General features: G+C 38.5%; 2 protein-coding genes across 3 annotated transcripts in view; both read left to right on the forward strand.

Moving 5' to 3' along the window:
• The first annotated feature begins 322 nt into the window (after nt 1-322).
• Nucleotides 323-19,782, forward strand: LOC134673136 (WD repeat-containing protein 37). Of its 2 annotated transcripts, XR_010099421.1 has the most exons (10): nt 323-712; nt 2,315-2,431; nt 3,738-3,929; nt 4,867-5,039; nt 6,478-6,709; nt 7,428-7,566; nt 7,670-7,739; nt 8,068-8,244; nt 13,187-16,064; nt 17,306-19,782. XR_010099421.1 is itself a non-coding variant. In XM_063531077.1 (9 exons), exons 1-9 carry the CDS (start codon nt 532-534, stop codon nt 13,310-13,312), a joined length of 1,407 nt encoding a protein of 468 aa, XP_063387147.1. In that variant the 5' UTR covers nt 323-531; the 3' UTR covers nt 13,313-19,782. The 2 variants fall into 2 exon arrangements, 1 of the variants encoding a protein (XP_063387147.1); XM_063531077.1 differs by having other exon boundaries at nt 13,187-19,782.
• A 3,019-nt stretch (nt 19,783-22,801) lies between these two features.
• The window catches only part of LOC134673177 (probable ATP-dependent RNA helicase spindle-E), a 41,287-nt gene continuing 37,533 nt past the window's right edge, over nt 22,802-26,555 (forward strand). The window contains exons 1-4 of the mRNA XM_063531131.1: nt 22,802-23,178; nt 23,547-23,741; nt 24,281-24,502; nt 25,589-25,664. Of these exons, the coding sequence (XP_063387201.1) occupies nt 22,966-23,178; nt 23,547-23,741; nt 24,281-24,502; nt 25,589-25,664 (706 nt within the window). The 5' untranslated portion in view covers nt 22,802-22,965. The remainder of the gene's footprint in view (nt 23,179-23,546; nt 23,742-24,280; nt 24,503-25,588; nt 25,665-26,555) is intronic.

Consider the following 26,555-nt stretch of genomic DNA (forward strand, 5'->3'; position numbering starts at 1 on the left):
GGAAAGGTAGTATTCCTTAAGGTTTGATTTGAAGGAGGTAATAGATTGAGAACGTCTTAACTCGACAGGGAGGGAGTTCCATAGTCATCATAATGTGATTCGATTTTATTATAGACAGTCAAACAAGTTTGTCAGTAGAAAAAGGCACGAAATCCATATTTTCTATGCGACGATCACTCTTCGCGCCTACATTTTTCCAATTTGCCGCTCTTTTCTACTGACGAAAATGGCTTGACAGAGTATAAAGGACATCCCTTAAAATTTTATAAATTTCTAATTCATATTCATAACTTGCAACACAGTGTATGAAATGTCAGTAAATCAATTGTGAAACGAACGAGATCGTCGTATTTTGATTTGAGTGATAACCAATTTTATTTAGTTCGGAAAAGAATCAATTTTCACTCCACTTTTAATACTATTGCATTAAATTATCCATGAAGTTATTGGTGTGCAAACTGATCGCATCAAATACCATGTCCGTAATGTGATATCGGAAGGCAACCTGCTGTGTACTCTTCAATTTTGACCATGAAATCTAGTAAACGAAGACTGCAAGCACTAACCGAAGGAACAGATGGAAACTTACCTAGTTATCTCAAAATGGAAGACTCTGAAACATCTATCCCGCCAGTATTTAGGTCTCGACTTCATGAGCTATTTTCTCAGATAGAGAAAGAGTTTGATCTTTTGTACACGGAAAACTTAAATCGTAAGTATATCTACCTACCTCTACCTAATAGTCGGGGTATATCATGTGATTTCAGGAACTTTGCGTGCTGTAACCAGTGTTATTTGGTTTTGGCTGACCTCATTTTAGCCATTCAAGTCCTAGTTTACTGATTATATTGAGACTATTTAATTTGATGAGTTCTTAACCTTGCTACTCGTTCAATGTTTTCTAACTACAAATTCTTTTGAATCATAGTTGCTAATTAATTGAATTTGAGTCTTGAATGTATACAAATGGTATTAACTCAAGATTTGTTACACAAAAATTTGTTGGGAATACAAAAATTTTCAATATTCTTATTCAATTATCTTGCCCTTTATTTAATTATTATTTATATCGAAAATAGAGACATAAGAAACGAAAGTTAATATTAGTGTATGATCATAGCTGTATAGTGATTAATTCATTTTTAGGGTTCCGTACCCAAAGGGTAAAACGGGACCCTATTACTAAGACTTCGCTGTCCGTCCGTCCGTCCGTCCGTCCGTCCGTCTGTCACCAGGCTGTATCTCACGAACCGTGATAGCTAGACAGTTGAAATTTTCACAGATGATGTATTTCTGTTGCCGCTATAACAACAAATACTAAAAACAGAATAAAATAAAGATTTAAATGGGGCTCCCATACAACAAACGTGATTTTTGACCAAAGTTAAGCAACGTCGGGAGGGGTCAGTACTTGGATGGGTGACCGTTTTTTTTTTTGCTTTTTTTTGTTTTTTTTTTGCTTTATGGTACGGAACCCTTCGTGCGCGAGTCAGACTCGCACTTGCCCGGTTTTTTTCTATGTTGTTGTGAATGCTGATTTGCTGAAGGTCATATTAGCTAATAAACCAGTTCTCATATTTTATTCATGCCAGTTCAACATTTCCCGCCGTCAGCACGTGTACGCTTTTAACATCAATAATGTTTTCAAGTGGTTGCCCTTGCCATCCTGAAGTACTTAAGTCTTATCTAACCATACCCATCTTTAGGCAAAATTAATTGTTTGTTTACTTTTAAGACATATAGTTTGTCAAAGGACTGTCTCATTTCAATCATAGACAGAGAGAATCATACTATCTTTGTCACACACTAGTACTAGCACCCAAAAGAAAAAGATGAGTATAGTTTTCCTGGTTCTTACCGACAGACAAATTTGTTTGAACAACTATATGTAAAGTCATACAGTAAAACCAAAGTATTTATTGCACTTGGTATTGTTATCTTGCACCCACCTACTTTTTTTTTAAATCTATATATATATAACAATCATAAAATTATACTAATACTAATTTTTCTTTTCAAGACTGGTACATAGCATCATCAAGTTAAATGACTCTTTGTGAACTCTATTGCATAGAAATAAGACCTACTAATAATCAGTGAAAAGTGTTGCTCTTAAAATAATTGCATGGAGTTACATTGTACTGAGTAACTGATGCATGCTACTTTCAGCTACTTGCAAAGCAGATTTCAACTTGTACCGACGGAAAACTCACAACAAAACCATTTTCATAATTTTCTTAATACATTAGTTGTCTTCATTTATATTAAAGCAAGTCAAACACTTGTAAATAAAATATGTCCGGTTTGTTCCCAGTACAAGAGAAGATAGACATATTAAGTGAAAAACTGGAGAGGGAGAGTTATCTGGGGGACAAGCAGAATCCAGATTACATTGAATTTGAAGCTGCGGGGAAAACTTCTAAAACCAAATGTAAGTGAAATTATTAATTTTTATCCAAGGTTCATTTATTAAGTAAGAGCGGGGCCACACTAGCGATTTACGAGCGAGTTGAATGCGAGGCGAGCGCATAGCGAGTTCGCCTCGAGTGCGCAACGGTCTCGCCGCCAGCACGCCACGAGTGCGCAACGGTCTCGCCGCGAGTACGCCACGAGTGCGCAACGGTCTCGCCGCGAGCACGCCACGAGTGCGCAACGGTATCAAACATCAAACATCAACATTTATTCAGCAAATAGGCCACAAGGGCACTTTTACACGTCAACATTGAATTTACATAAAAGCAAAAATAATAACATCAACAATTTTATAAAATAAAACTAACAATTCAATCTAACGTATTACAATTACTAAGAGATGTATATGGTCTCTTAATGTCGAATTACATACAAAATACAGATAAAAAAACACACGAAAAAAAATCTATAATATTTAGAGGTGTAAATGTCTCTAGGTGTCAGAACTATAAGATTATATAGTTTATCAAGTTATCCTTAGAGATGTATAGGGTCTCCAAGAGTCAATATCCTGTATAATTAATACATTAATTAAGAGAAAAGAAACATACGAGAACAGAATGAGGCGTCTCACTGTAATTAATTAATAAAAATTAAGTTAATAAGTATAATAGCTCGTGTTAGCTTAAACAGACCAGTCTCCACAAACAGCACCCGTTCACGAGTATCGCCGCGAGCACGCTACGAGTGCGCAACGGTCTCGCCGCGTGCACGCAACGACTTCGCTCCCATTCATTAATCATGTTGGTTTGAAGTTCTTATCTTTTCTAATGGTTAATATATTATTATTACTCCACTTGAAACAGCTGTTCTAAGAGGAGAGATAAGAATTCTAATTATATGTCTGTCCCCCCATGTTTATAGTGATCATAAGTTTAAGCTGTAGTTGCTATTAGTAAACTGTTTGTAGGTATAACATTCAGTTTTAAAACTGTCTATTGGTCTCTGAATATTTAAACTCTTGTCAGTAGGTGCTTAATCTAGTATCAATTACGTTTTTAACCAAAATATATTAAAAAAATATGTACAATATAGCTTAAAATATTTTCAAAGTACACAGTGATAGTGCACATGGTCACTAAAATTATTTCCGTCCTATAGCGTATCTGCCCTATGGCATAGTGAAGGTAATTTGATCAAGTAGTTTGCTGTTTACTGTCTTCTTCTTTATATCCTGTTACAACCTGCTCGGGTGTAGGGCTCGAATCTTTTTTCCATTGACTCCGGTCCTGGGCAGCTAGTTACTGTAAATTTTTTATCTTTAGTATCCCAAAGCAACTCCCAGAAAGTGAAAGCGAGCCACAAGCTGCGAGTGCAGACGAGCAAGATTGTGTCCAGCTTCAAAGCACCGACATACAACTGTCAGCTAGTCCGGGAGTTCACCGGACACAAGGATGGCATCTGGGACGTGTCCTCGGCTAGGCCGGGACAGGCGCTTATTGGGACAGCTTCAGCAGGTGAGTTTTATTTTTTGGCATATTTGTTGAATTTGTTCTAGTATTTATGGGTAAACAAAGTCAATGCATTGAAGCTATCAACCCTAACCATAGATTGTTACTGGTAAAACTCAAAATCATTGGCTTGCTTTCGCAATATGTCTTTGATATTCTAGAATAGTATTTAGGCAAGGATAATGAGGTATCAGATGAGCTGAATAAAATGCAAAAAAATACATTTGTAGCCGAGATACCGATATTAAATGCCGTCAATTTGTATAAAATTTATACTGGTATACAATTTTACAATCATATGTGAGGGATCTTTAACAAATAACATACAGATAACTGTAATGATAGGGATGTTTCCTGTACTTAAAATAAATTATTTCAAACCGTGCACGAAATAAAGCACCAGATAATTATGAGTAAAACATAGATAGCAGCTATTTTTAAACACAATTTGTATTTAATAAATCAGATTGAAATATAAAAAGTAGGTGAGTTTACCGTGACGTCACTACATTCGTTTTCATATAAATTCCATATTAGAAAATCGTTTTGACAGTTCTAAAAAAGAAGCTGTTTTGACTAGTAGGAATGTAGCCTATTGTACACACAGGTAAAATAGTACCTAAATTAAAGCTGTTATTCTCTTGTCCCTGAAAATTTATAAGAATATGGAAATCGAAAAATTCATATATTATTCAGTTCATTTTGATGCAAGTGTAAATGAAACTTAATATTTATTTATTTAAACCTTATTGCACGAATTTACAAAAAAAGAGTACAATTGGCGGACTTAACGCCTTGAGGCATTCTCTACCAGTCAACCATTGGGCTAAACAGTGACAGTTTCGTGCAGGATTGTAAATAGTGGATATGAGAATAATCTTTATTAAATACCAAAAACCTGTCACCAAACTTTGAAATCATCTCCTTAATTTAATTCGACCAGATCACACGGCATGCGTATGGAGCGTCGAGTGGGGCAAGTGCCTACTCCAGTACACTGGTCACGCGGGCTCCGTCAACTCTCTCCGGTTCCACCCCAGCCGCGACATCGCGCTCACCAGCAGCGGCGACAACACCGCGCACGTGTGGCAGGCGGCCGTCAACTGGGACCTGCCGGTACTGACCCTTACTCTTACTAGTTACTAACCAGACGGGTCAGGGCTCCGTCAACTCCATCCGGTTCCACCCCAGCCGCGACATCGCGCTCACCAGCAGCGGGGACAACACCGCGCACGTGTGGCAGGCGGCCGTCAACTGGGACCTGCCGGTACTGACCCTTACTCTTACTAGTTACGAACCAGACGGGCCAGGGCTCCGTCAACTCTCTCCGGTTCCACCCCAGCCGCGACATCGCTCTCACCAGCAGCGGCGACAACACCGCGCACGTGTGGCAGGCGGCCGTCAACTGGGACCTGCCGGTACTGACCCTTACTCTTACTAGTCACTAACTAGACGGGTCAGGGCTCCGTCAACTCTCTCCGGTTCCACCCCAGCCGCGACATCGTGCTCACCAGCAGCGGCGACAACACCGCGCACGTGTGGCAGGCGGCCGTCAACTGGGACCTGCCGGTACTGACCCTTACTCTTACTAGTCACTAACTAGACGGGTCAGGGCTCCGTCAACTCTCTCCGGTTCCACCCCAGCCGCGACATCGCTCTCACCAGCAGCGGCGACAACACCGCGCACGTGTGGCAGGCGGCCGTCAACTGGGACCTGCCGGTACTGACCCTTACTCTTACTAGTCACTAACTAGACGGGTCAGGGCTCCGTCAACTCTCTCCGGTTCCACCCCAGCCGCGACATCGCGCTCACCAGCAGCGGGGACAACACCGCGTGTTGCAGGCGGCTGTCAACTGGGACCTGCCGGTACTGACCCTTACTCTTACTAGTTACTAACCAGACGGGTCAGGGCTCCGTTAACTTCCGTACTGGTTACCTGCACCTGGCGAATAACTGTTCCTCGGCTCTTACAAATCAATATCAGTAAGGAACCCTTACCATATCGCGTAACGATGCGTCAAGATCTGGTGAATGCGCCTCTGGCAATCGCGGACCTTTTTAGATGAGGATCGCTAGTTGATCATTTCGTTTAGTGTGCATTTCGTCGTATGATGTGACGCGTGCGTGCAATGGGCAATCGCCTCATATTTGGACGCGCCTTAATAGGGAGTATTACTGCAATGTTCTGCCGCCAGAGTGCAGCACTAGCTCCTCTAATAAACCATACAGTAACTTATACATACTGTGCCTTAAACTGTTTTTTGACAAGTTTACACAGACAATAAAATATGACATTAATGCATCAAGGCGGTTTGTTAACAAGGGCCTACCGGGAAACACGAAAATCGACATTTAGTTACCTGCCTCTTTATCGCTCGAATATGCAATAGTGATAGAGAGGTTAGATAACGAAATTTCGATGTTGTTGTTTCGCGGATACCCCCAGTTTTTGACAGATAGTGGTAGTGACGCCTACGCAGAGTTTCGCGTAATATTCCCTATTGCAGGATGTGTTAATATGTATTTTTTTATTGTGTTCTATTTCCCTTCTAGCGCGGCCAGTCCTCCGAAGAAGAATTAGAAGGCGGCGGCGAAGAAAGCCTCGGGGAAGGCAGCGACCGTCCCGAAGTACTGCGCACGCCGCTGACCGAGCTGGGTGGACACTCCGGGGTGGTGGTGGCCGCTGACTGGCTGACGGGCGGCGACCACGTGATCACGGCCTCGTGGGACCGCACCGCCAACCTGTACGACGTCGAGACGGGGGACTGTCTGCAGATACTCATGGGTGATTATTAGTTTCAATGTGGCCATAAAAGTTGAAGGTGTCGTATGGAGAATGAGCTGACAAATGGTATAGTTCGTAGGTTTCTAGTAGAGCCCGAGCTAAATAATCCTATTGTCTATTGTTAAGTAAAACCGGTCGTGCCACGTGCCACAACTACCTGCATAAAACGTACAGTACTTCGGATACTGAGTGCCGGCGAGTCGAACACTACAGAACGAGTCTAAAATGTGTCATCGAGATGCGTAACAAAGGCGCGTTATCGGAAAGCGCACCTACACTGGTTTTTTGAGCGTTGGACTAGCCCGCGCTCAGGTGCCAAATAGAATAATTATGACCCTTTTTTGCAGGTAAGTAGTACGTGCGGTTTTACTTAACAATAGACAATAGGATTAGCCGCCGGGCTCTATTACTAAGCTACGAACTATAAGTGGAGTGGACATTGTGGACATTGTAGTATGGGGTACCTCAAAATAGGTTAACACAACACAACAAAATAGGTTAAATCAGGGGTACAGGTACTTCCGGAGCTCAAGGCATCCATAGGCTGCGATGATCGCCTTCCATCAGGCGGTCATCGCATAAATAAAAAATCGCGCGATAGAGCATCTTGAGAGATCTAGAGACTCTCTCGCCAATTGCAGTGAGGATAGATGGGATAACTACCTATAGACTAGTGCGGTGTAGGTAATTCAAAGAAATGTTTTATTTTTCTTTTCAGGACACGACCACGAACTTACACACGCGTCCGCACATCACAGCTCTCGGCTCGTAGTGACGGCCTCTCGGGACACCACGTTCCGACTGTGGGACTTCCGCGAGCCCATACACTCCGTGTCCGTCTTCCAGGGACACACCGAGTAAGTGACATATTGCGAAATGGGAATAACCAGCTTTTTTCTTAATTTTTTGTTTTATAAAATTAACATATATTATTTTCTAATAGAAGTATTTACTTTACAGGAGTGTTACCTCTGCGGTTTTTACCCGTGAAGATAAAGTGGTGTCCGGATCTGATGATCGCTCAGTAAAGGTAAGTGTTTTGTTACATAGACTGTTAGTAACTAGCTCTATCAACAAGCTTGTCTATCTCTTCTAGAATTATTACTATTACTAGGTATCTAATACTTTTAATAAACGAGCAATTCTTGTTTATTTATATTTCGGGGATCTCGGAAACGGCTCTAACGATTTCGATGAAATATGCTATATGGGGGTTTTAGGGGGCGATAATTCGATCTAGCTGGGTCTTATCTCTGGGAAAACGCTTTTAAGCTATAAAGCTGTTATATGTTTTCCGAGCAAAGCTCGGTCTCCCAGACATTAGTTATTGAAATGTAACAACATAATTCTTTTAACAGGTGTGGGACGTCCGTAACATGCGCAGCGCCTTAGCCACGATCCGTTCCGACTCGTCCGTGAACCGGGTCGGCGTGAGCAGCACCGGCATCATCGCCATCCCGCACGACAACCGGCAAGTGCGGCTGTTCGACCTGCAGGGGCAGCGGCTAGCTCGCCTGCCGCGCTCTAGCCGACAGGTGTGTTACTGAGATACAGGGTGTGTGTGAAAAGGGCACCACGGGGCTCATCGCCAAACCACTACACCGTATAATAATAGCAAATAGCCAAGGGCAGCACAAGGGTCATCGCCATCCCGCCACGTGGGACAGATACACACAGATAGGAGATACATCGCCGCTAGGCCTCCCCTCGCCAGCACCAGCGCCGCCCCGCCTCGGGTCCGGGGCGGCCCCGCCGCCGCCGCCGCGCCGCCCGCGCGCCGCCGGCCGCCGCACGCTGCTGTACTCGGACGAGGTGGGCGCCGGCCTGGGCGTGCTGCTGGCGCAGCGCTTGTCGCAGGGCGTCGTCAACCACTGTCACCCGGGCGCCTCTGTTGATCGTTTGATCGAATCTATTTCTGCGGGCGAGTTTGACCGCGACTCGACGCTTGTAGTTTTATTAGGGAATAGTTTAGACTGTACTAAGCGAGATATCTTAAAATTATCCGCTACGCTGTCGGCGATTGACCGGGGAGAGGTTGCTAAAATAATTATCTGTGCGCTCCCTTATAGAATGTCGAGCAAGGTCAATAAGAGGGTATTTCATTACAATTCTTTATTGTATAACCTTTCCTTGTACAGTAGTACGATTTCGTATTTTGATACGAATAAATTTATAGAAGATTTTGTTATGCCCCATAAGAGGACCTACCTACCGAGAAGATGTCTTGTAGAGTGTGCTAACCTGTTAGCATATAATATTGAAGACCCCGTCGTGGCTAGCACGGCGTCTAATAGCCTTAAGTCGCGTAGTATTTTACGCCTTGGTAGCGTAGGGTTTGAGATGGAGCCGCCTGGTGATTTGAATTTAAACTAATCGCTACGACAACGTGTGCACCAGCCGGCTCCGTTCATATTGATCACTGTGATGCTAGTATGTTTGGTAAAACCAATTTATTGAACTTAGTTCATCAAAATATCCAAGGATTTACCTGTAAGGAACACGAAATTGATTTGTTTATACAGTACTCGAATATTGACATTCTCTGTATAACTGAGCACTGGCTTAAAGATCATGAATTTATGTTTAATTTCAATAATCATAGTATAGTAAGTTCATTTTTTAGGAGATCTTGCAATCGCGGCGGGTCATTGATAATGGTAAAACATAATTTAAAAAGTAAGGAGCGTAAAGACATTGTTGACATGTCAGTGGAACGCCTTATAGAACTTTCTTGTGTTGAATTGGAACAATTTATAATTATATGCGTGTACAGGCCCCCATCGGCAGACTATAACTTATTCGAATCGGTCATAGATGAAGTACTTAGTAGTGTTTTTGGAAGTCATAAAAAAATAATTGTATGTGGTGATTTCAATATTAATTTGCTAGAAAATTCGCCATTATGTGGAAGGTTACTAAATACTTTTAAATCCTTCAATTTAGTCAATTTATTTTGTGAACCCACTCGAGTCACAGCAACCAGTGCTACATGTATAGATAACATCTTTAGTAATAATGACGCGATTAGTAAATCTGTTATTAACAACCTAAGTTCTGACCACTGTGGACTAAAAGCTTCTTTCAGCGGGAAAACTGAAGAAATTCCTCAAGATACTTTGTGCAGGCCGATTTCCGAAAGTCGCCTAGGTTTATTCAATCGTAATATTACTAAACAATTATGTTGTCTTTCATGTACCCAGGAAAACCCTGACTGTTTGAGTTCCGAGTTGTTTAATTGTATTAAAAAGGAATTTGATGCCTGTTTCATTCAGAAAAAGGTGCAAGGCAAGGCTAAGACTAAATTTAGCGACTGGGCTACACCGGATATTCACGAGAAAAGACGCCGGCTCTACGACTTATATGATTTAAAGGCAACTGATAAAAGCCCGGAATTTCTAGAGTACGTCAAAAATTATTCTAAATCTTTTAAAATGTTGTGTGTCGCCGCTAAAGCCGATTATTTGTCGAAAAAGATCCTAAATTCCAGCGATAAAGTCAAAACTGTATGGCAAGTTATCAGTAATGAAACTGGAAAACGTAAACTGAAGGATCCGCACTACAACCTACGAATTGCTGACACTTTAGTAAGTTCCGACCGTGAAGTAGCAGATCATTTTGAGCGGTTTTTCTCGAATATCCCGGTAGAAACAACAAGATCCCTTAATTCATCGCCAGACGTCGCTGAAGAAATTTTGAAGACAAATGTGGCAGAATGTACAGAAATCTTCAAATTTTCGTATGTCTCATCGAATATAGTTCTTAAGACTTTTAGGTCTTTAAATTTAAAGAAAACAGAAGATCTTTGGGGCCTGTCTGTCAAAGTATTAGATTCCATCATTGAGTCAATTACACCATACTTAGCTGAGATTTTCAACAGATGCATTGATGCTGGAATTTTTCCAGATATTATGAAACATAGCAAAATTATCCCTCTGTTTAAATCAGGAACGAGAACAGATCCCACGAACTTTAGACCGATTTCAATACTACCGGCATTAAGCAAAGTGTTCGAGAAACTTATTCTGAATCAACTATTGTCACATTTCAACAGAAACAAACTGCTTGATAGCAATCAATTTGGTTTCACCAAAGGTCGATCAACTACTGACGCCGGTGCGGTACTTCTAAAACACATCTTTGATGCTTGGGAAAAAGCTCAAGATGCTGTTGGAATTTTCTGTGATCTGTCAAAGGCATTTGATTGCGTTGATCACGAAAATTTAAAGAGAAAATTAAGCCGCTATGGGATAAAAGCTAGTGCCCTTGACCTGGTCTCATCGTACCTTTCGGATAGAACTCAGCGAGTAGTTATTAATGGAACTCAATCGGCGGGGTCCCCGGTAGCCCTCGGAGTGCCTCAAGGTTCAATTCTTGGTCCCTTCCTGTTTTTGGTATACATTAATGACTTACCAAAAGTTGTGCAAGATAGACATGATATAGTGTTATTTGCAGATGACACTTCCCTTATATTTAAAGTGGACAGAAAGGAAAATAGCTTCGAGAGCATTAATGACGCGCTATCTACCATTGTAAACTGGTTTACGGCAAACAATTTGCTTTTGAACGCCAAGAAAACCAAATGCATCAAGTTTACGCTACCTAACGTCAAGCAGGTAAATAACGGCAAGATTAAAATAAAAGGTGATACGCTGGAATTTGAGGACCGAACTGTTTTCCTGGGAGTCACTTTAGACTCCAAACTGCAATGGCATGCACATATAGGCACTCTAGCCGGAAAACTTAGTTCAGCAGCCTATGCAGTGAGGAGAATCAAACAGCTGACAAACGTAGAGACGGCCAGGCTGGTATACTATAGTTACTTCCATAGTGTTATGTCTTATGGAATTCTGTTGTGGGGAAAAGCGGCAGATATTCAGACAATATTTGTGCTGCAAAAACGAGCTGTACGTTCCATCTATGGACTGGGCGCTCGAGTATCCCTAAGAGAGAAATTCAAAGAAGTTAACATTCTTACCGTTGCATCTCAATACATACTAGAGAATATTATGTATGTTCGGAAAAACATCCACGAATTCAAGGTTAACAGTGATATCCATAACTATAACACTAGAAACAAACATAAACTTGCCGTGCCCGCCCACCGCCTCCGTAAGGTTAGTACGTCTTTCGTCGGGAACTGTACACGTTTTTATAACAAAGTCCCCACTGATGTAGTGAATTTACCACTTCACAAATTTAAGTCGCACATTAAGCACTCCTTGTTATGTAAGGCGTACTACACTGTAAATGATTTTATAAACGATAGAGATGCTTTTAAGCAGGTAGCTTGATTGGTTTCATTAGTATAATAAGAATTAAATAAATATTGTTTTTTTTTTTACACTGAATTAAATATGCTAGTGTCCAGTAGAATTGACACATGAGACAATGATGTTCTCGCTTGATTATATTGTTTAATTTAATTTTAGTTTTGGACACTTGGAGACCTTATACATCTCTAAGTACATATTTATTTATTTGATTTTTATTTTTGATTGTACATACTTACCTATATTTTTAATGTTTCTGACACTTAGAGACCTTTACATCTCTAAGTCAACTTAGGCTAGTAATTATGTGAAGCTATATTACTGTCTTTTTATGTAACATATGAGCACAAAATGCCGTGTCTTACAGCTACATGTTATTACTATTTTAATATTAATATAGGCCGGTAGCTTGAACATGTCATGCTCGCTTAAAAGTCTTTGCTTACGGTGGCGTTGTTGATCGGGTCGCCACTTTCCCGAATGAAGGTTGAGGGAGGCGATGGCTGAGATACGCGTCATACTCGTGAACGGGTGCTGTTTGTGGAGACTGGTCTGTTAAGCTAACACGAGCTATTATACTTAGTAACTTTTATTAATTAATTACAGTGAGACGCCTCATTCTGTTCTCGTATGTTTCTTTTCTTTTAATGAATGTATTAATTATACAGGATATTGACTCTTGGAGACCCTATACATCTCTAAGGATAACTTGATAAACTATATAATCTTATAGTTCTGACACCTAGAGACATTTACACCTCTAAATATTATAGATTTTTTGTGTGTGTTTTTTTATCTGTATTTTGTATGTAATTCGACATTAAGAGACCATATACATCTCTTAGTAATTGTAATACGTTAGATTGAATTGTTAGTTTTAATTTATAAAATTGTTGATGTTATTATTTTTGCTTTTATGTAAATTCAATGTTGACGTGTAAAAGTGCCCTTGTGGCCTATTTGCTGAATAAATGTTGATATTTGATATTTGATACAGATCCCCTGCGACGTGAGCAGCAGAAAATACGAACTTTTTTAATAACCGTTAAAACCAATAAGGGGTTGTGATTACGCGAGGAGTTTTCGGCTACTTTTTTAACAGATGCGTTTTGTTAGAGATTCTTCTGTACCTAGTAGTATTATTTATTCTGTGGTTTAGGTATTATATCATTTACCCGGTCCTATAAAACTGTTCTTTTATCCACAGGGCCACCGCCGCATGGTGACGTCAGTAGCGTGGGCGGAGGACATATCGCCAAACATCAACTTCTTCAGCTGCGGCTTCGACCGCCGTATCCTCGGCTGGTCCATCCAGCCCTCCAAAGATAATTAGTTTACTTCTAACACTGTTACAAGGGTTTTTACTACACGCACACCGCTATCAACACTATAGATTACGTGTATTTTACAGCGAATTGTCTATGGACAAAAAATTGGAAATGACATGTTGGAAGCAGGCCGCGTAGCGATCGAAACGAAACTGTCACTGTTGCACTAATATGGAAGAGTGATAGAGAGACACAGCGATTCGATGGCGAAGCGCAAGCGATTGTCACCTTGGCTAGGCCATCTGATTTGATACGCAGTATGTCTATAGTCTGGCAAACCAATTTTGTCAGTGTAAAAAGCGGCAAATTTGAAACCGCATCACCTTCCATCCCTCATTAAATTTGAAGTTTGTTTTTTTCCTGGTTACAAATTGGTATGCCAGACTAAATAAACGCAGTGGCGTAGCGTGAAGTAACCTAGTCGTGGACGAAGTCGCATCTGCGAAGCCCTTTTCTCTAAATGTGTATCCCCAAGGTAATAAAAAGGGCTAGTTCCGGCTAGGCCCCCTTAAAGGCGAGGGCCCACATTGCCCACGCCCATAGTTCGTTTTTTTAGCATTAGAAATAAGGTAAACAATCTTGAAGTGTCTTTATTGAAAAACACGCTTTAAGAATAGCTTTAAAATAAGTCACGGCAAATATGTAACAATTATGAATCTAATACGATCATTTATATACTTCTGCTTTCATAAATAATAGTTACTGATTTTTCAAAAGCCTTTTTCAATTAAAAGACACGTCAAGATCGCTAACCATCTTACTAATGCTAAAAAAAACAAACTATATAGCTACGCCACTGTTCGTCGACGCACAACAGAGAACTTGTGCTATTGTTACATCTATTTTAATTTATCTACATATTATTAATAACAAAAATAAACAAGTGAATAATAAAATTCCATGAATTACAGTTAGAACAATGGAATGAGCTGTTCATAACGTATGTAAGTCATAATGTGCAATGGAAGAATGTACATATCGGTTCCAATGGAATTTATATTGCATAAGGTGGGCGTTTCGAAAATAATTGTATGTCGTAATCTAGTCTTGTATTTTTGAATGGTCCCATTGATACGCTCAGCAGTACCATTATGTGTGGGATAGCCCTGTTTTATTTATTTTATGAGGTTTTTTGGAATGGTTCATGTTTCTTCTAGTATAAAACTAAGGGGTTTCGATACTAACTGATCAAATAAATTTATTTTTCATTTCTCATGCTGTGAAAAAGGTTTCTTCACCAGAGCATTTCAGGTTCCAAGTACGATTTTTTATTTATGATAAGGAATTAAAATTCGGGTATAAATGGATTTGTTATACAATTTCCATTTTAATATTTTTCTCCCCATTCCATAAATAACGATATTTTTGCCTAAATTGTTAATTGAAAGTACCCTAAAAAAATACTTTAAAAATTATACTTAGTCGTATTTTTAAATAAAACACATATTTTACTTTCCTCGTATTCGAAATGAAATGTAGAGTGTTTAACTCGGGTGAAAGGCATCCCTTGGTTAACAATCTACTATTACATGGTATTTTATGGGGTTTACCAGAGTTTAGACCTTTGGTATGGTAGGGACATTTATTACTTATTAGACTTCTATCTGTGACTGAAATTCGTCTTTAAATGATAATAATTGGAATTAGCGCTGTAAGGAAGAGTAAATCAATATGTCAAAATCGGCTGACGAAAACATATATAGGAATTATCATTCCAAATTTCAGTGGCAAATATAATCTTCAATTTTGGAATAAATTAGTGATAATAGTAATTTTGCTTCCAAAATATAGTAAGTCGAAAGTATAATAGAGTTAGACCAAGAAAAGTTTGCGACGATATTGATAGCCCACGCAGTGCAAGTGTTATTCATACGTCATAATTTCATTGAAGTTTGACGTTTAATGACACTTGCACTGCGTGGCCTATCAAAATCACTGCAGAGTTTTCTCGGTCTGTCTCTACTAAGTTAAGTTAAATACGCGAAAGAGCGCATTCCTATAAAAATAATAAAAAAATTGTACTCTTGATGCCAATGTCAAAAAATATTACAAGTAGGAAAGCGTTACATGAAATAGCGCGGAACAAAACGCACCAATCAAAATTATTAATTGTAGTGTTTCTGTAAAAGGGGGTTTTTCTTTCAATTTTCTTCAGAATACATCGTCAGGTGACAAGCAAAACTCACTAATTACTAAAAAATAATTAAACAAAAACTAACCTTATTTGAGTACTAATATGGTTCACTATGGCTATGCCCTTGTGGTGGTAATTAGTGAGTTTTGCTTGTGCTGTTAGTTAGTGAACTAACAGCATTGAAATTATTGGACAACAAACAGTGTTACAAGTGTAATAAAGTGCATTGTTACTTTAATTTTTTGATAGTACTTAGTGACTTTTGCTTGTCACCCGACGTATATACATTACAAACAGAAACAGCGAAACGTTTATATGTGACGTCCTAGGGGTAAAGGTACCTTATGGCGGTTGGCGCTTACGCTATTATTAACGCCGCTCCAATATTATTGTGGCGCTATGTGACGTAAGTGCCAACCACCATAAGGTACCTTTTACCGTGAAACGTCACATACTATAATTTAGCAAATACTAACAGCACAATATACTAATCAATTGTTATAGTTAGAATACTTTAAATATGTTGTTGGCTTTTAGTAGTCTATTAAGTGTTTTGATTGATTGGTTTGTCCATTAATTGTAATTGCTATTTAATATTTAATTTAAGGCGGTTGTTGGTGATTGTATTCGTATATATATATGTCGCAGTAAGATAGATATAGCCGTTATATAGTTATAACCCTAGGGATATAATTATATGACGTAACATAGTTATACGAAAGCGATTAATTACTATGTTACTAGGTATATAACTATAATACGGCTTTAGTTTAGTGATATAGTTATATTACTGGATTAAGTTTAGTGAAATAATTGTAAGTAGGAGTGCAGTGGTGCGGCGGAGGTATAGTTATATCCCTAGGGATATAGTTATATGCCGTATAGTACGTAACTACGTATTATAATCATATTCCTAGTAAGATAGTAATTGTAGGTATTAGGAGTGCGGCAGTGTGGCAGAGGTTTAGTTATATCCCTAGGGATATAGTTGTATGCCGTATTATAATCATATTCCTAGTAAGATAACTATTATATATATTTTCATGCTGCTATTTTTAAGGGTTTATGAGGCATTGCGATCGATTCACGAAAGCTGGCGCGAGATTTGACAGAAATTCAATGAAAATAGCTGTCACTCAGTAGAAATCTCGCGCCAGCTTTCATGAATCGACCTGTACTTTTACGTAATATTGCTAAAAAGTATTATACGGCATATAACTATATCCCTAGGGATATAACTATACCTCCGCCGCACCGCTGCACTCCTACCTACAATTATTTCACTAAACTTAATCCAGTAATATAACTATATCACTAAACTTAATCCAGTAATATAACTATATCACTAAACTAAAGCCGTATTATAGTTATATACCTAGTAAGATAGTAATGAATCGCTTTCGTATAACTATGTTACGTCATATAATTATATCCCTAGGGTTATAACTATATAACGGCTATATCTATCTTACTGCGACATATATAAGGTAGAAGTACTAGTTCTCGACGCTGCACTAGTATTCGACATGGGCACTTTATGTCAAAGTAATATAGGTTAAATTTGAATGGCGAAGATTTGTCTGTATTCAAATTTAATCCTTGTCACTTTGACCAGGCGTGGCTCACTCCGCGATTTCGTTGCTTTGCTACAGGTAGCTAAAAGTACAATCTATTGGACCCCAATTTTGGGGTTTGCCATAAGCCGCGCGGGGCGCTGTCGCCACCTAGCGGGCATATCTGTGCTGATCGTGACAGACGAGTTTTGTTAGAGAGTGTGTCTTCTGTACCTAGTACTATTATTTATTCTGTGCTTTGACATAAAGTGCCCATGTCGAATACTAACTAGCGCAGCGTCGAGCACTAGTACTTCTACCTTAAGCCTGTTAGGCCAAACGGATTTGAGGGAGATATTAACCTTCTTATTAGATGTGATTTAAAATATTCGTCTGCTAGATATAGACATAATATTATACCTAATTTAGATGGGATTAGTCATTGTACCTAACCTTTAGGTAAAGTATTGTGGGCTTTTTATTGGAGTAGATATGAATGTATTATTTCTTCTTCAAATTTTATATAATAAATATAATATCCGCTCTAAGGTACAGTCAGAATGTACAGGTATAGTAAGGTACAGTCAGAACGGCTGGCGCTTACGTCGCATAGCGGCGCAATAATATTGGAGCTGCGTTAATAGTAGCGTAAGCGCCAACCGCCATAAGGTACCTTTACCCGTGGGGCGTCACATATGTGTTACGATATATTTGGCCACTTTGTAATTTTTGTGACGTTTTCAACCAAAAGGTACCCCATTGACGGTTGTCGATAAGGTTGATTTCAAATTCAATCTTTATGGAAATAGTGCCTAGTCAGACAATAAAAAGTACCCTTTTGAATGATGTCACATTTGATGCTGGCTGCACCTACGATCCTAAAAAGAACAAACCACCATAGTATTTTGAATAGGAGGCCGTTATATTGAACAAGAGGAAAATATTTTCATGGTCTACTTCATGGTATAATAATATACTCCGCCTGGTACTCTCTTCCCGTCTTTTCTAGGTCACCTGACTGACACAAGCCTACGTCATCATGCGACAGCGCTATGATAATATGCGATAGCGCTATATATAGCGGCCATGTTATTGTGACGTAGGCTTGTGTCACTCTGGGAAGAGGAGACCATGTTTTATTAGACTATGGTCTACTTAAAGCTATATAAAAGTTGCCACTATCCTTGAGAGCTCAATCATTTCATCTACGTACCTTGTACCGTACTTGTACGTACGTACGTACTCTGGGCAATGTAATGTGATGTTATGATACACGAATGTATTTTGAAATTCTTGCATAAATTGTGAATAAACCATTGACATAGATATCTAGGGAGTGGCCTTACGGGCAATAATAATGAGACATGACAGGGGCCAGTACAGCGGTGTGACACCGCTACAACGCGATTGGTTGATGAGTTCGCATCACGCGTGCTATTGGTTGCAATTAGTTGTGTTTTACTGCACGACTGGCTGGAATTCGTGAATGACACCGCTGAACTAGTACCATTTTTAGTGCCCGTAAGGCCAGTCCTTAGATATATAAGTCAATGGAATAAACAACATTTCTTTAGCGTTACCAGTGGTCAATCTATAAGGAAACTAATAACATCTCTTGAGTAACCAGCCTAGTCAACTTTTATATATTTTGGTTGTATGCCAAAGATCAAATCGGGAATATTTTGTTCATTTTTTAAAATGATCACAGCTTTATATGTTGTCTAATAACCCCAAAATAGTCTTCTGTCAGTGAGACCGTAACCCAAGTATTCATACTAAATTCTGATACCTACTGCAGGCGTGTCCTCATAAGGCCCAGCCATACAAATGAAAAACGCAAAATTTGCCACAGAAATTTGTACCTACACTGTAGGAAATAGAGTTGATTTTGCATTGTTCAAAAACTAAAGCAAAAGCAACTCTGTTCTAATCGAATATGATTTAAATTTCATTGAACTGAATAAGTACTATAGGTAGGACCTCGGGCCTTAAGAGGGAATTATGGATGGCTTTATCCACGTGACAAAATAACCGTCACTTTTTAGCAAACCGCGATTGAAAGTGACGGACAGCGTTTTATCACGTTGTCACGTAGACAAGAACGACCATCATATACTGAACTCCGTATGGAAACTATGTATAACCAAGTACCTAATTATTTTACCATGACACCGTGCAATAATTAGTAATTTACTATGAATAATGTCTCAATCGATTCGATTAGATTATTATTGTATACGGATCCGAACGCCTCTCCGGTGTGTGAGCGACACAGTGCTCTGCACGTGTGTCCCCTTCGCACAAGGGGGCGACGGGCGAATTCGTATCAGGCCGCGTAGCCAAGACGCCGATCGCTTACGCTCCGTAGCGATCGAAACGCAACTGTCACTGTCGTACTTATATGGAAGAGTGATAGAGAGACATAATGCTTTTCGTTATCGAAGCGATAGCGATTGTAACCTTGGCTAGGCCGGCTGTTTGATAACCGCGTAAGAGTCGATTTCACAGAAAGTCTTACAGATTTTTTCCTATTGTAATAGTTTCGCAAATAACTTATTTTCATACAGTAAAATGTTTTCTGGTATATGAATAATTATTAGATACACCTATTATGTTTGTGCTTCACACTTTGTACCCTGCACTTAAATTGTGTCGCTTAAAATGAAATCATAATAAATAATGTGTTAAAATGTACCGTCGTTATTGGACGTTGAATAATTTCTATATAAAATGATCTGAATATTTTTGTTACGTGAAAAATAGTATGAAATAAAATTATGAATAATAATGATTTGTTTTTTTTTTAATTACTTTTATTTGTAATGTTTATGTATGTAACATACATACCGTGTAGGTTTATCTTCCTAATTCTCGGAGTAATTAACAACGGAGACGCCATGTCTAAAATTTTCGGTACAAAATAGTCTGCCGTTTTTTACGGGGTAGGGGCACATCAAATGTATAGGTACGTCATGTCAGATAAACGTCAGTCCATACCTACATATGGTTGACCATTGGCCGCCTATTTTCGACAGAGTGGAATGCCTGTTAATGGCGGCTCCATTGTTAATTACTCCGAGTCCTAATTCTAACGAAAATACGATTTGCCAAAGTTAATAGAGTCAGACCGTGAAAAGTCTGCAGCGATTTTGATAGCCCACGCAGGGCGAGTGTCATTTTAAAAGTCAAACTTCTATGAAATTATGACTTATAAATGACACTTACACTGCTGGGGCTAATAATCCGCTGCAGACTTTTATTGGTGCGACTATAGTTTTGACCAACTTAACCTCCTGAGACTAAGGGTCGGTTGCACCAAACTGTTACGAACGTTAAAGAGTTCGCTAAATTTTTATGTATGGAAAGTTTCATAGTAAAGGCGCGGGGCGCGCCGGCTGACGATGATCAGTCTGTCAAATGTGGTTGGTGCAACTGGCACTAAAAATTTAGCGAACTCTTTAACGATACGAACAGTTTGGTGCAACCGACCCTTAATGTACATTACAATGTACATAATCGTGCATTCTAATTTGAACATTTCATGAACTAAATAGAGTAGCATTTCTTTTGTTTCATTGCTTTGCAAAACAAACGAAATTCGTTCCAATTTACTTATAGAATAAGGTACAAATAAAAAATTAGAACCTTTATATGTTGGGTCTTACACGAGGTTATTAGAAAGAGATAATTGCTATACTTCGTTTTTTTTAGCATTCGAAATTAGGTAAACAGTCGTGATGTGTCTTTTAATTGAAAAACACATTTTAAAAATAAGTTACGGCAAATATGTAACAATTATGAATCTAATACGATCATGTATATTCTTCTGCTTTCATAAGTAATAGTTATTAATTTTTAAAAAGCGTTTTTCAATTAAAAGAAGAAGCGTTTTTAATTAAGTTATTTGTGTATTCTATATGTAGTTTATCAGAATTATTAGTTGTTCGTTGTTCAGTTGTTTTCCAATGTTCTAATAAATGCCTCTGTTCTCCTTGCACCATTTTTACATGTCTCTGTTTGGCCCGATGGTTGACTGGTAGAGAATGCCATTAGGCATTAAGTTCGCCATTTGTACATTATTTTTATGTTTTGTGCAATAAAGTTTAAATAAATAAATAAATAAATAAAAGACCTGCCAAGATCGCGTACCTTCTTTCAAGTTCTTTCTAATGCTAAAAAAACGAACTATAATATCTTTAACAACTGCAATCAGGGCTTTTGGTACCCTGGACAGGCGTTTGCACTAATTCCTTTAGATTCATGTTTTGAACACTAGATTTAGCCTCGCCTTTTTTACCTCCTAGCTTCTTCACCACTACCTTTATCCCTTCAAGCAGACCAAAGTCGCGGCTCAACAGCCAATCCCTGGCTTCTTCAGTAGCAGGTGTTACTAAGAAGAAACCTGCTGGGATCAATCCTGACTTGTGAAATTTGATAACTCTTCCACTGCTCTTGGTCTTTATAATGCGTTGTACTTCTTCGCCTATAAGTTCAGTGAGCCTTTTACGTATGAGCCTTGCAAATTCCTTATCTATTGGGGCTCGGTCTTCCCGCCGTATGGCTACGGCGAGATGTCTACATTTTCGTATAGAATTACGACAGTCTATGCTTTGGTTCGGCTGCTTGGGAGAACGCTCCATAACAACTTCCGTACTTTTGCTTTCAAAGTCTTTTTTCTCCTCCGGTTCCGTCACCGTAACTTCCGGATGAACTTTTTTAGCACGTTTGGAACAATACGCAGCCTTGTTGGCTTTCCTTCTCGCAACCCGAGCTTTCTTTTTATCTTCTTTGGATTTGTATTTGCTAGTCATTTGTCCTGTTTTCATTTCATTAGTATCTTTTACTGTACCAGCGGGCTGTGCATCTTGTGACGTTGTTGACTTTTCTGGAACTGACTGGTCTGCAATTTGAGTAAGATCTTGTATATCATCATTGGGTTGAGGGCTTGAGTTTGAGATTTCGATAACTTCCCCGTCAAGACTGTTGGTCGGGGGTTTTCCATTTGCCTCCCCAGCCTCACTTAGCTGTCGTTTGTACTCTTTCATGATTGTTGTTAAAACTTATCTTGTAGATATTCTAGATAAATTCAATTACAAGTAGGTACATATATAATATTACCTTACCATTCAAAAAGAAATAGGTAAGTACGCGAATAAAATTGAACAGTTCCAAAATATCAAAGCAAAAGGAGATTTTTGTGATGTAGTTTTGAGGGTAGTTAAATGTTTACAAACACCGTTCTATTTATCGAACAGAGCGGTGCGATAGTCTGTTACGGCCGTTCGTAAAAGATCATAGGTTACGGACTTACTTTACTCTTTGGGTTATGGCTATAACCGCTCGCCGCCCAGAGACCTATAAAAAGGTCTCCTGTTCCATTCTAATTTGAACTAGAAATAAATATGTGTTAATAAAATAAAATTTCATTTTGCTTGGCAAGGTTTGACGTATGGGCGAAATGAGGATAAGGCTTTAATAATAAATATTATTATTCGCTTTCATTCAGTTAGCCCCTATCTTGCCCCAATCGCTCACATTAGAAAAAATATCAGTTTTTTTGTTGTTATCTACTTGTTATAAGATGGTCAAGCAAATCTTGTCAGTAGAAAAACGCGCGAAATTCAAATTTTCTATGAGACGATATCCCTTCGCGCCTACATTTTTCAAATTTGCCGCCTTTTTCTACTGACAAGATCTGCTTGACCAAGTTATATCTACCTTCAAATGTTTTAAAAATTAGGAACGCACCCATAAAACAAAAAAGCGCGCAGTGTGACATTTTCTCATTGTCAGCATTATCTGTTTTGCTTTGCACTTCACTTTTTTGCTTACAAAACAACTTACAACGATCGCATTTCAAGCGACCCATTGCTTTTTCACCATCGCCAAATTGTTGTGTGTTCGATATACCTCAACTCTTGATCTCGGTTACTGAAGTATATGATCAGTAACAGTAAGTAAAACAGGAAAAATGGACGAATTACGGTCGTTTTTCAACGACCCTCGTCCATCGCAGTCCAACGTGGTAAAACTTAAAGGACCCTTAACTGCCGGTTTTCGTATCACGAAAGAAGACACCCTAAATGAGTTGAACAGACGAGAAGATCATCGGCATTCAGTTATTTTGAGCGGCACTGATTACGCCCGTGAAGTTAAGGAACGGGAGATTGCGGCTTATTTGAAGGTATGTTTTTGTAGCTTTTCAAGTCTTGTCACCTTTGTTGTTAACCCCTCACTTCATGTATAAAAAATGTTTGTTTCAATTTGAACTTTAATAGCTATTATTAATATTATTATATAGTTGGATATCATAACTGCCACATATGGCTGCATATGTGGTAATGGGTTAACACAAGTTTAAACTTGGTCGACCTAGAATAAGTTTAGAAGGATTTCTAGTATTAGTACAGTTTACACAATATTCTTTATAAGATTATGCCCTAATAATGTAATGATTGAATGTATTTATGTATGCATAAGTTTTAATATGTAAAATGGTTTCTATTTTGTTGTTATTTTACCATAAAATTGTATTTAAATGTTATTCAACAGCATGAAACTGAACATGATCGCTGGGACAGCGTGTCCGACCGACTGGAGTCTTTGGAGCACCTGTCCTCACTGGGAACTTCTCTGCCGAATATTGGAGAGCTCACGGAGGAAGCCATGACTGAAGTGTACAGCAAGTACTCGTTCCAAATGAAAGAAGACACCAACAATTTATCCATCAACAGCTCTAAAACTGATGTAAATATTGAATTTATAACTTCTTAGAGATTTAGTGCATAATTGTTTTCAATTGTTCGTATTTGTCATGCTGCTTCAGTCAACCTCAGTACTTTTTGTACCGAGACTGAGTGACATAGCAAGACATGTACATTACATTACATTTCTGTCAAAATACGATGGAAAATAATTATGCACTACATCTGTACCACTTATTTTGAAATTATAACCTCTTGAGTCATGCAAAGTAGAATTGCCTCTAAAATAACAATAAAAATTCTATTCTAAATTAAAATCTACAAGGTTGTTTGGCTAACACCCCAGGGACTACAGGGGTTAAAGAGCACCAACTATATGACTACCTAAAAGCTTATGAGATTGATAATGTCTAATATTGTTTTTAATGCTATTAAACTAATTTTTATTTTTAATACTAAACATTTACCTTCCTTCTCAAGCTTAAGATTGCTGAAGTTGATACTAGGTTTCTGTTGCCTTGCGGTTTCCTGAATACCAATATTTTAGCTGAGAAAATTATTGTAGTCTTTGTTTCCGTACAGATTTTACATCGCATCAGAGGGTTCCCTGTTGTCATCATAGAAGGGCCCACGGGCTGCGGTAAGACCACGCAAGTGCCGCAGTGGATCCTGGACGACTGCCACCAGCACCGCAGAGCTTGCAAGATCATAGTCACGCAGCCGAGGAGGATCGCTGCCATGTCCATAGCTAAAAGGGTTGCACAGGAGAGGGGATGGGATGTTGGTGGGCTTGTCGGTTATCAGGTAAGATTGCTCTTTAATTTCTTCTTCTTGGTTGTGACCTTATGTTGGAGGGACGTTAATCCTATAGGGTATTCTTTCTATCACTGCTCTCCAAGTCTCCAGGCCTCTTGATCTTCGGCCATCTGCATTGTTGCCTGGAGCTTTAATTTCTACAATATTACAATTTCTGAATATTTCCTAACATATACCATTTACTTAATCAAACAAACATTAATTTATTTTGTATATTATAAGCATTCTCTGGTGGACAATATTGTTTGGGACAACAAAAACCCCTCCTTTAGAATGTAACATTGTATACAGCATAACATGTTAATTGAAGACGAAAACCTAAAGACAAGGCATAAAGAGACGGATCCGGTCATCTACAGCCACTTCCCTGAAAGTCCACCTTCCAAATTGCTTTATGGTCCATTTCCTAGTTCGTCCGTTTCCTTATCCGGCCAGTTCCCGATAGACCACTGTTGGAATTCCTTCTATGTCTAGTTCCCCGAACGGCCACTGTAAAAATTCCTTGTTTGTCCAATGCCGGTATGTATAGGCATCGCCACTGGATATAGGCATCATCACACATTTTAGCTGTGCTACGTAATAGAAAATACACGGTGTAACATGAGTAAACCGAATAATTTTAACAGCGTTATCCTGATCATATTTAGAGACAAAAATGTCCTATAAACTTTTTTTAAAAAACGCCTAGTTTCAGAGATAATATTAATTTAAAAATAAACAAGTTTTTTTGTTACATAATGTAAAAGGCCTTTTTGATGGTAATGTTGCTGCTATGGGACGTAGTCTAAATATCCTTATTGATAGATGTCAAAAAGTGACAAGTAACACTTTGCAAAAAGAAGGTTTTACGAAAAAAAAATGTAAAAATCAGTTTTAAGTAACAAGTTTACCAATAACATTTATTTTTTATGTACAAATACATTCAAAAAATTGAAAAAACACAACAAAAAAAAATTTTTTTTTTGGCGAAATTGACCTAAACTCATATTACATTTTTTCCTTTATTTGACCTCAGAAATGCGTGGTTAAAATTATTCGGTTTCCTCATGTTACACCGTGTATAATGTTTCACAGGTTGGACTAGAGAACAGGACATCGAATGACACAAGGATCCATTATGTGACAACAGGAGTATTATTGCAGAAATTAGGTATGATTACACTTCAGTTAGAACTCTGTTACATGTTGACTTAGTCTATCAAAGTGATCTCAAACTCGTAAGGCCCAATATGTATTTCAATTGATGTTAATATACACTCCGTTACAATCTAAATATCTGGGAAACCAAGCTTTGCTCGGAATATTTAAAAAAAAATTCCTAGAGATAAGACCTAGCTAGATCGATTTATCGCCCCTGAAAACCCTCAAATAGCAAATTTCATCAAAATCGTTAAAGCCGTTTCCGAAATCCCCGAAATATTTATATAAATAAACAAGAATTGCTTGTCTAAAGGTATTAGACTAGATTAAAGTAGCATTTCATGTCTCCTTGCTTTCTCAAACAAACAATATTTATAGGTAAGTAAGTAAAATCATTAGAAGCTGTATGCCTGTCATATTATTAATCTGTTAGTAAATATCCATGTACTTACTATATCTACCCAGATAAATACAGGAACCCATAATACCATTATACCAAAAAACCGGCCAAGTGCGAGTCGGACTCGCGTTCCAAGGGTTCCGCATATTACACAATTTTTAAAAATGTATTTTTTTATGTGAAACGTGAGTGAAATCTCTTTAAAAAATCCGTAGGGGTCGGATCAAAAGCTAAAGTAATTAAGTCCGACTCACGCTTGACTGTACATTTCTAATAGGTTTTCCTGTCATCATCTATAGGTATAGACCTATTTGATGTATTTTTTTCAAAATTTTAGACTCGGTAGTTTCGGATTGTCATTTTTTGCCTATTCTCTTGAATGACTTCTAAACTACTTCTAAACTGTTTATTCGAAAATTATATTTGAGATCGTTACAATAAGCTCTTTCATTTGATATGTAACATGATATAGTTTGAAAAACTTTATTTTTTAATTTTCTC

Source organism: Cydia fagiglandana, chromosome 18, assembly GCF_963556715.1.
Source record: "Cydia fagiglandana chromosome 18, ilCydFagi1.1, whole genome shotgun sequence".
NCBI classification, from domain to species: Eukaryota; Metazoa; Arthropoda; class Insecta; order Lepidoptera; family Tortricidae; genus Cydia; species Cydia fagiglandana.

What these genes read in the sequence shown, in the direction of transcription:
- LOC134673136 (XM_063531077.1), top strand. Translation starts at nt 532, where the DNA reads ATGAAATCTAGTAAACGAAGACTGCAAGCACTAACCGAAGGAACAGAT. An exon ending in CTGTCTGCAGATACTCATGG is followed by an intron (nt 6,710 to 7,427) that starts GTGATTATTAGT and finishes TTTTCTTTTCAG; the next exon opens with GACACGACCACGAACTTACA. An exon ending in TGCCGCGCTCTAGCCGACAG is followed by an intron (nt 8,245 to 13,186) that starts GTGTGTTACTGA and finishes TTTTATCCACAG; the next exon opens with GGCCACCGCCGCATGGTGAC.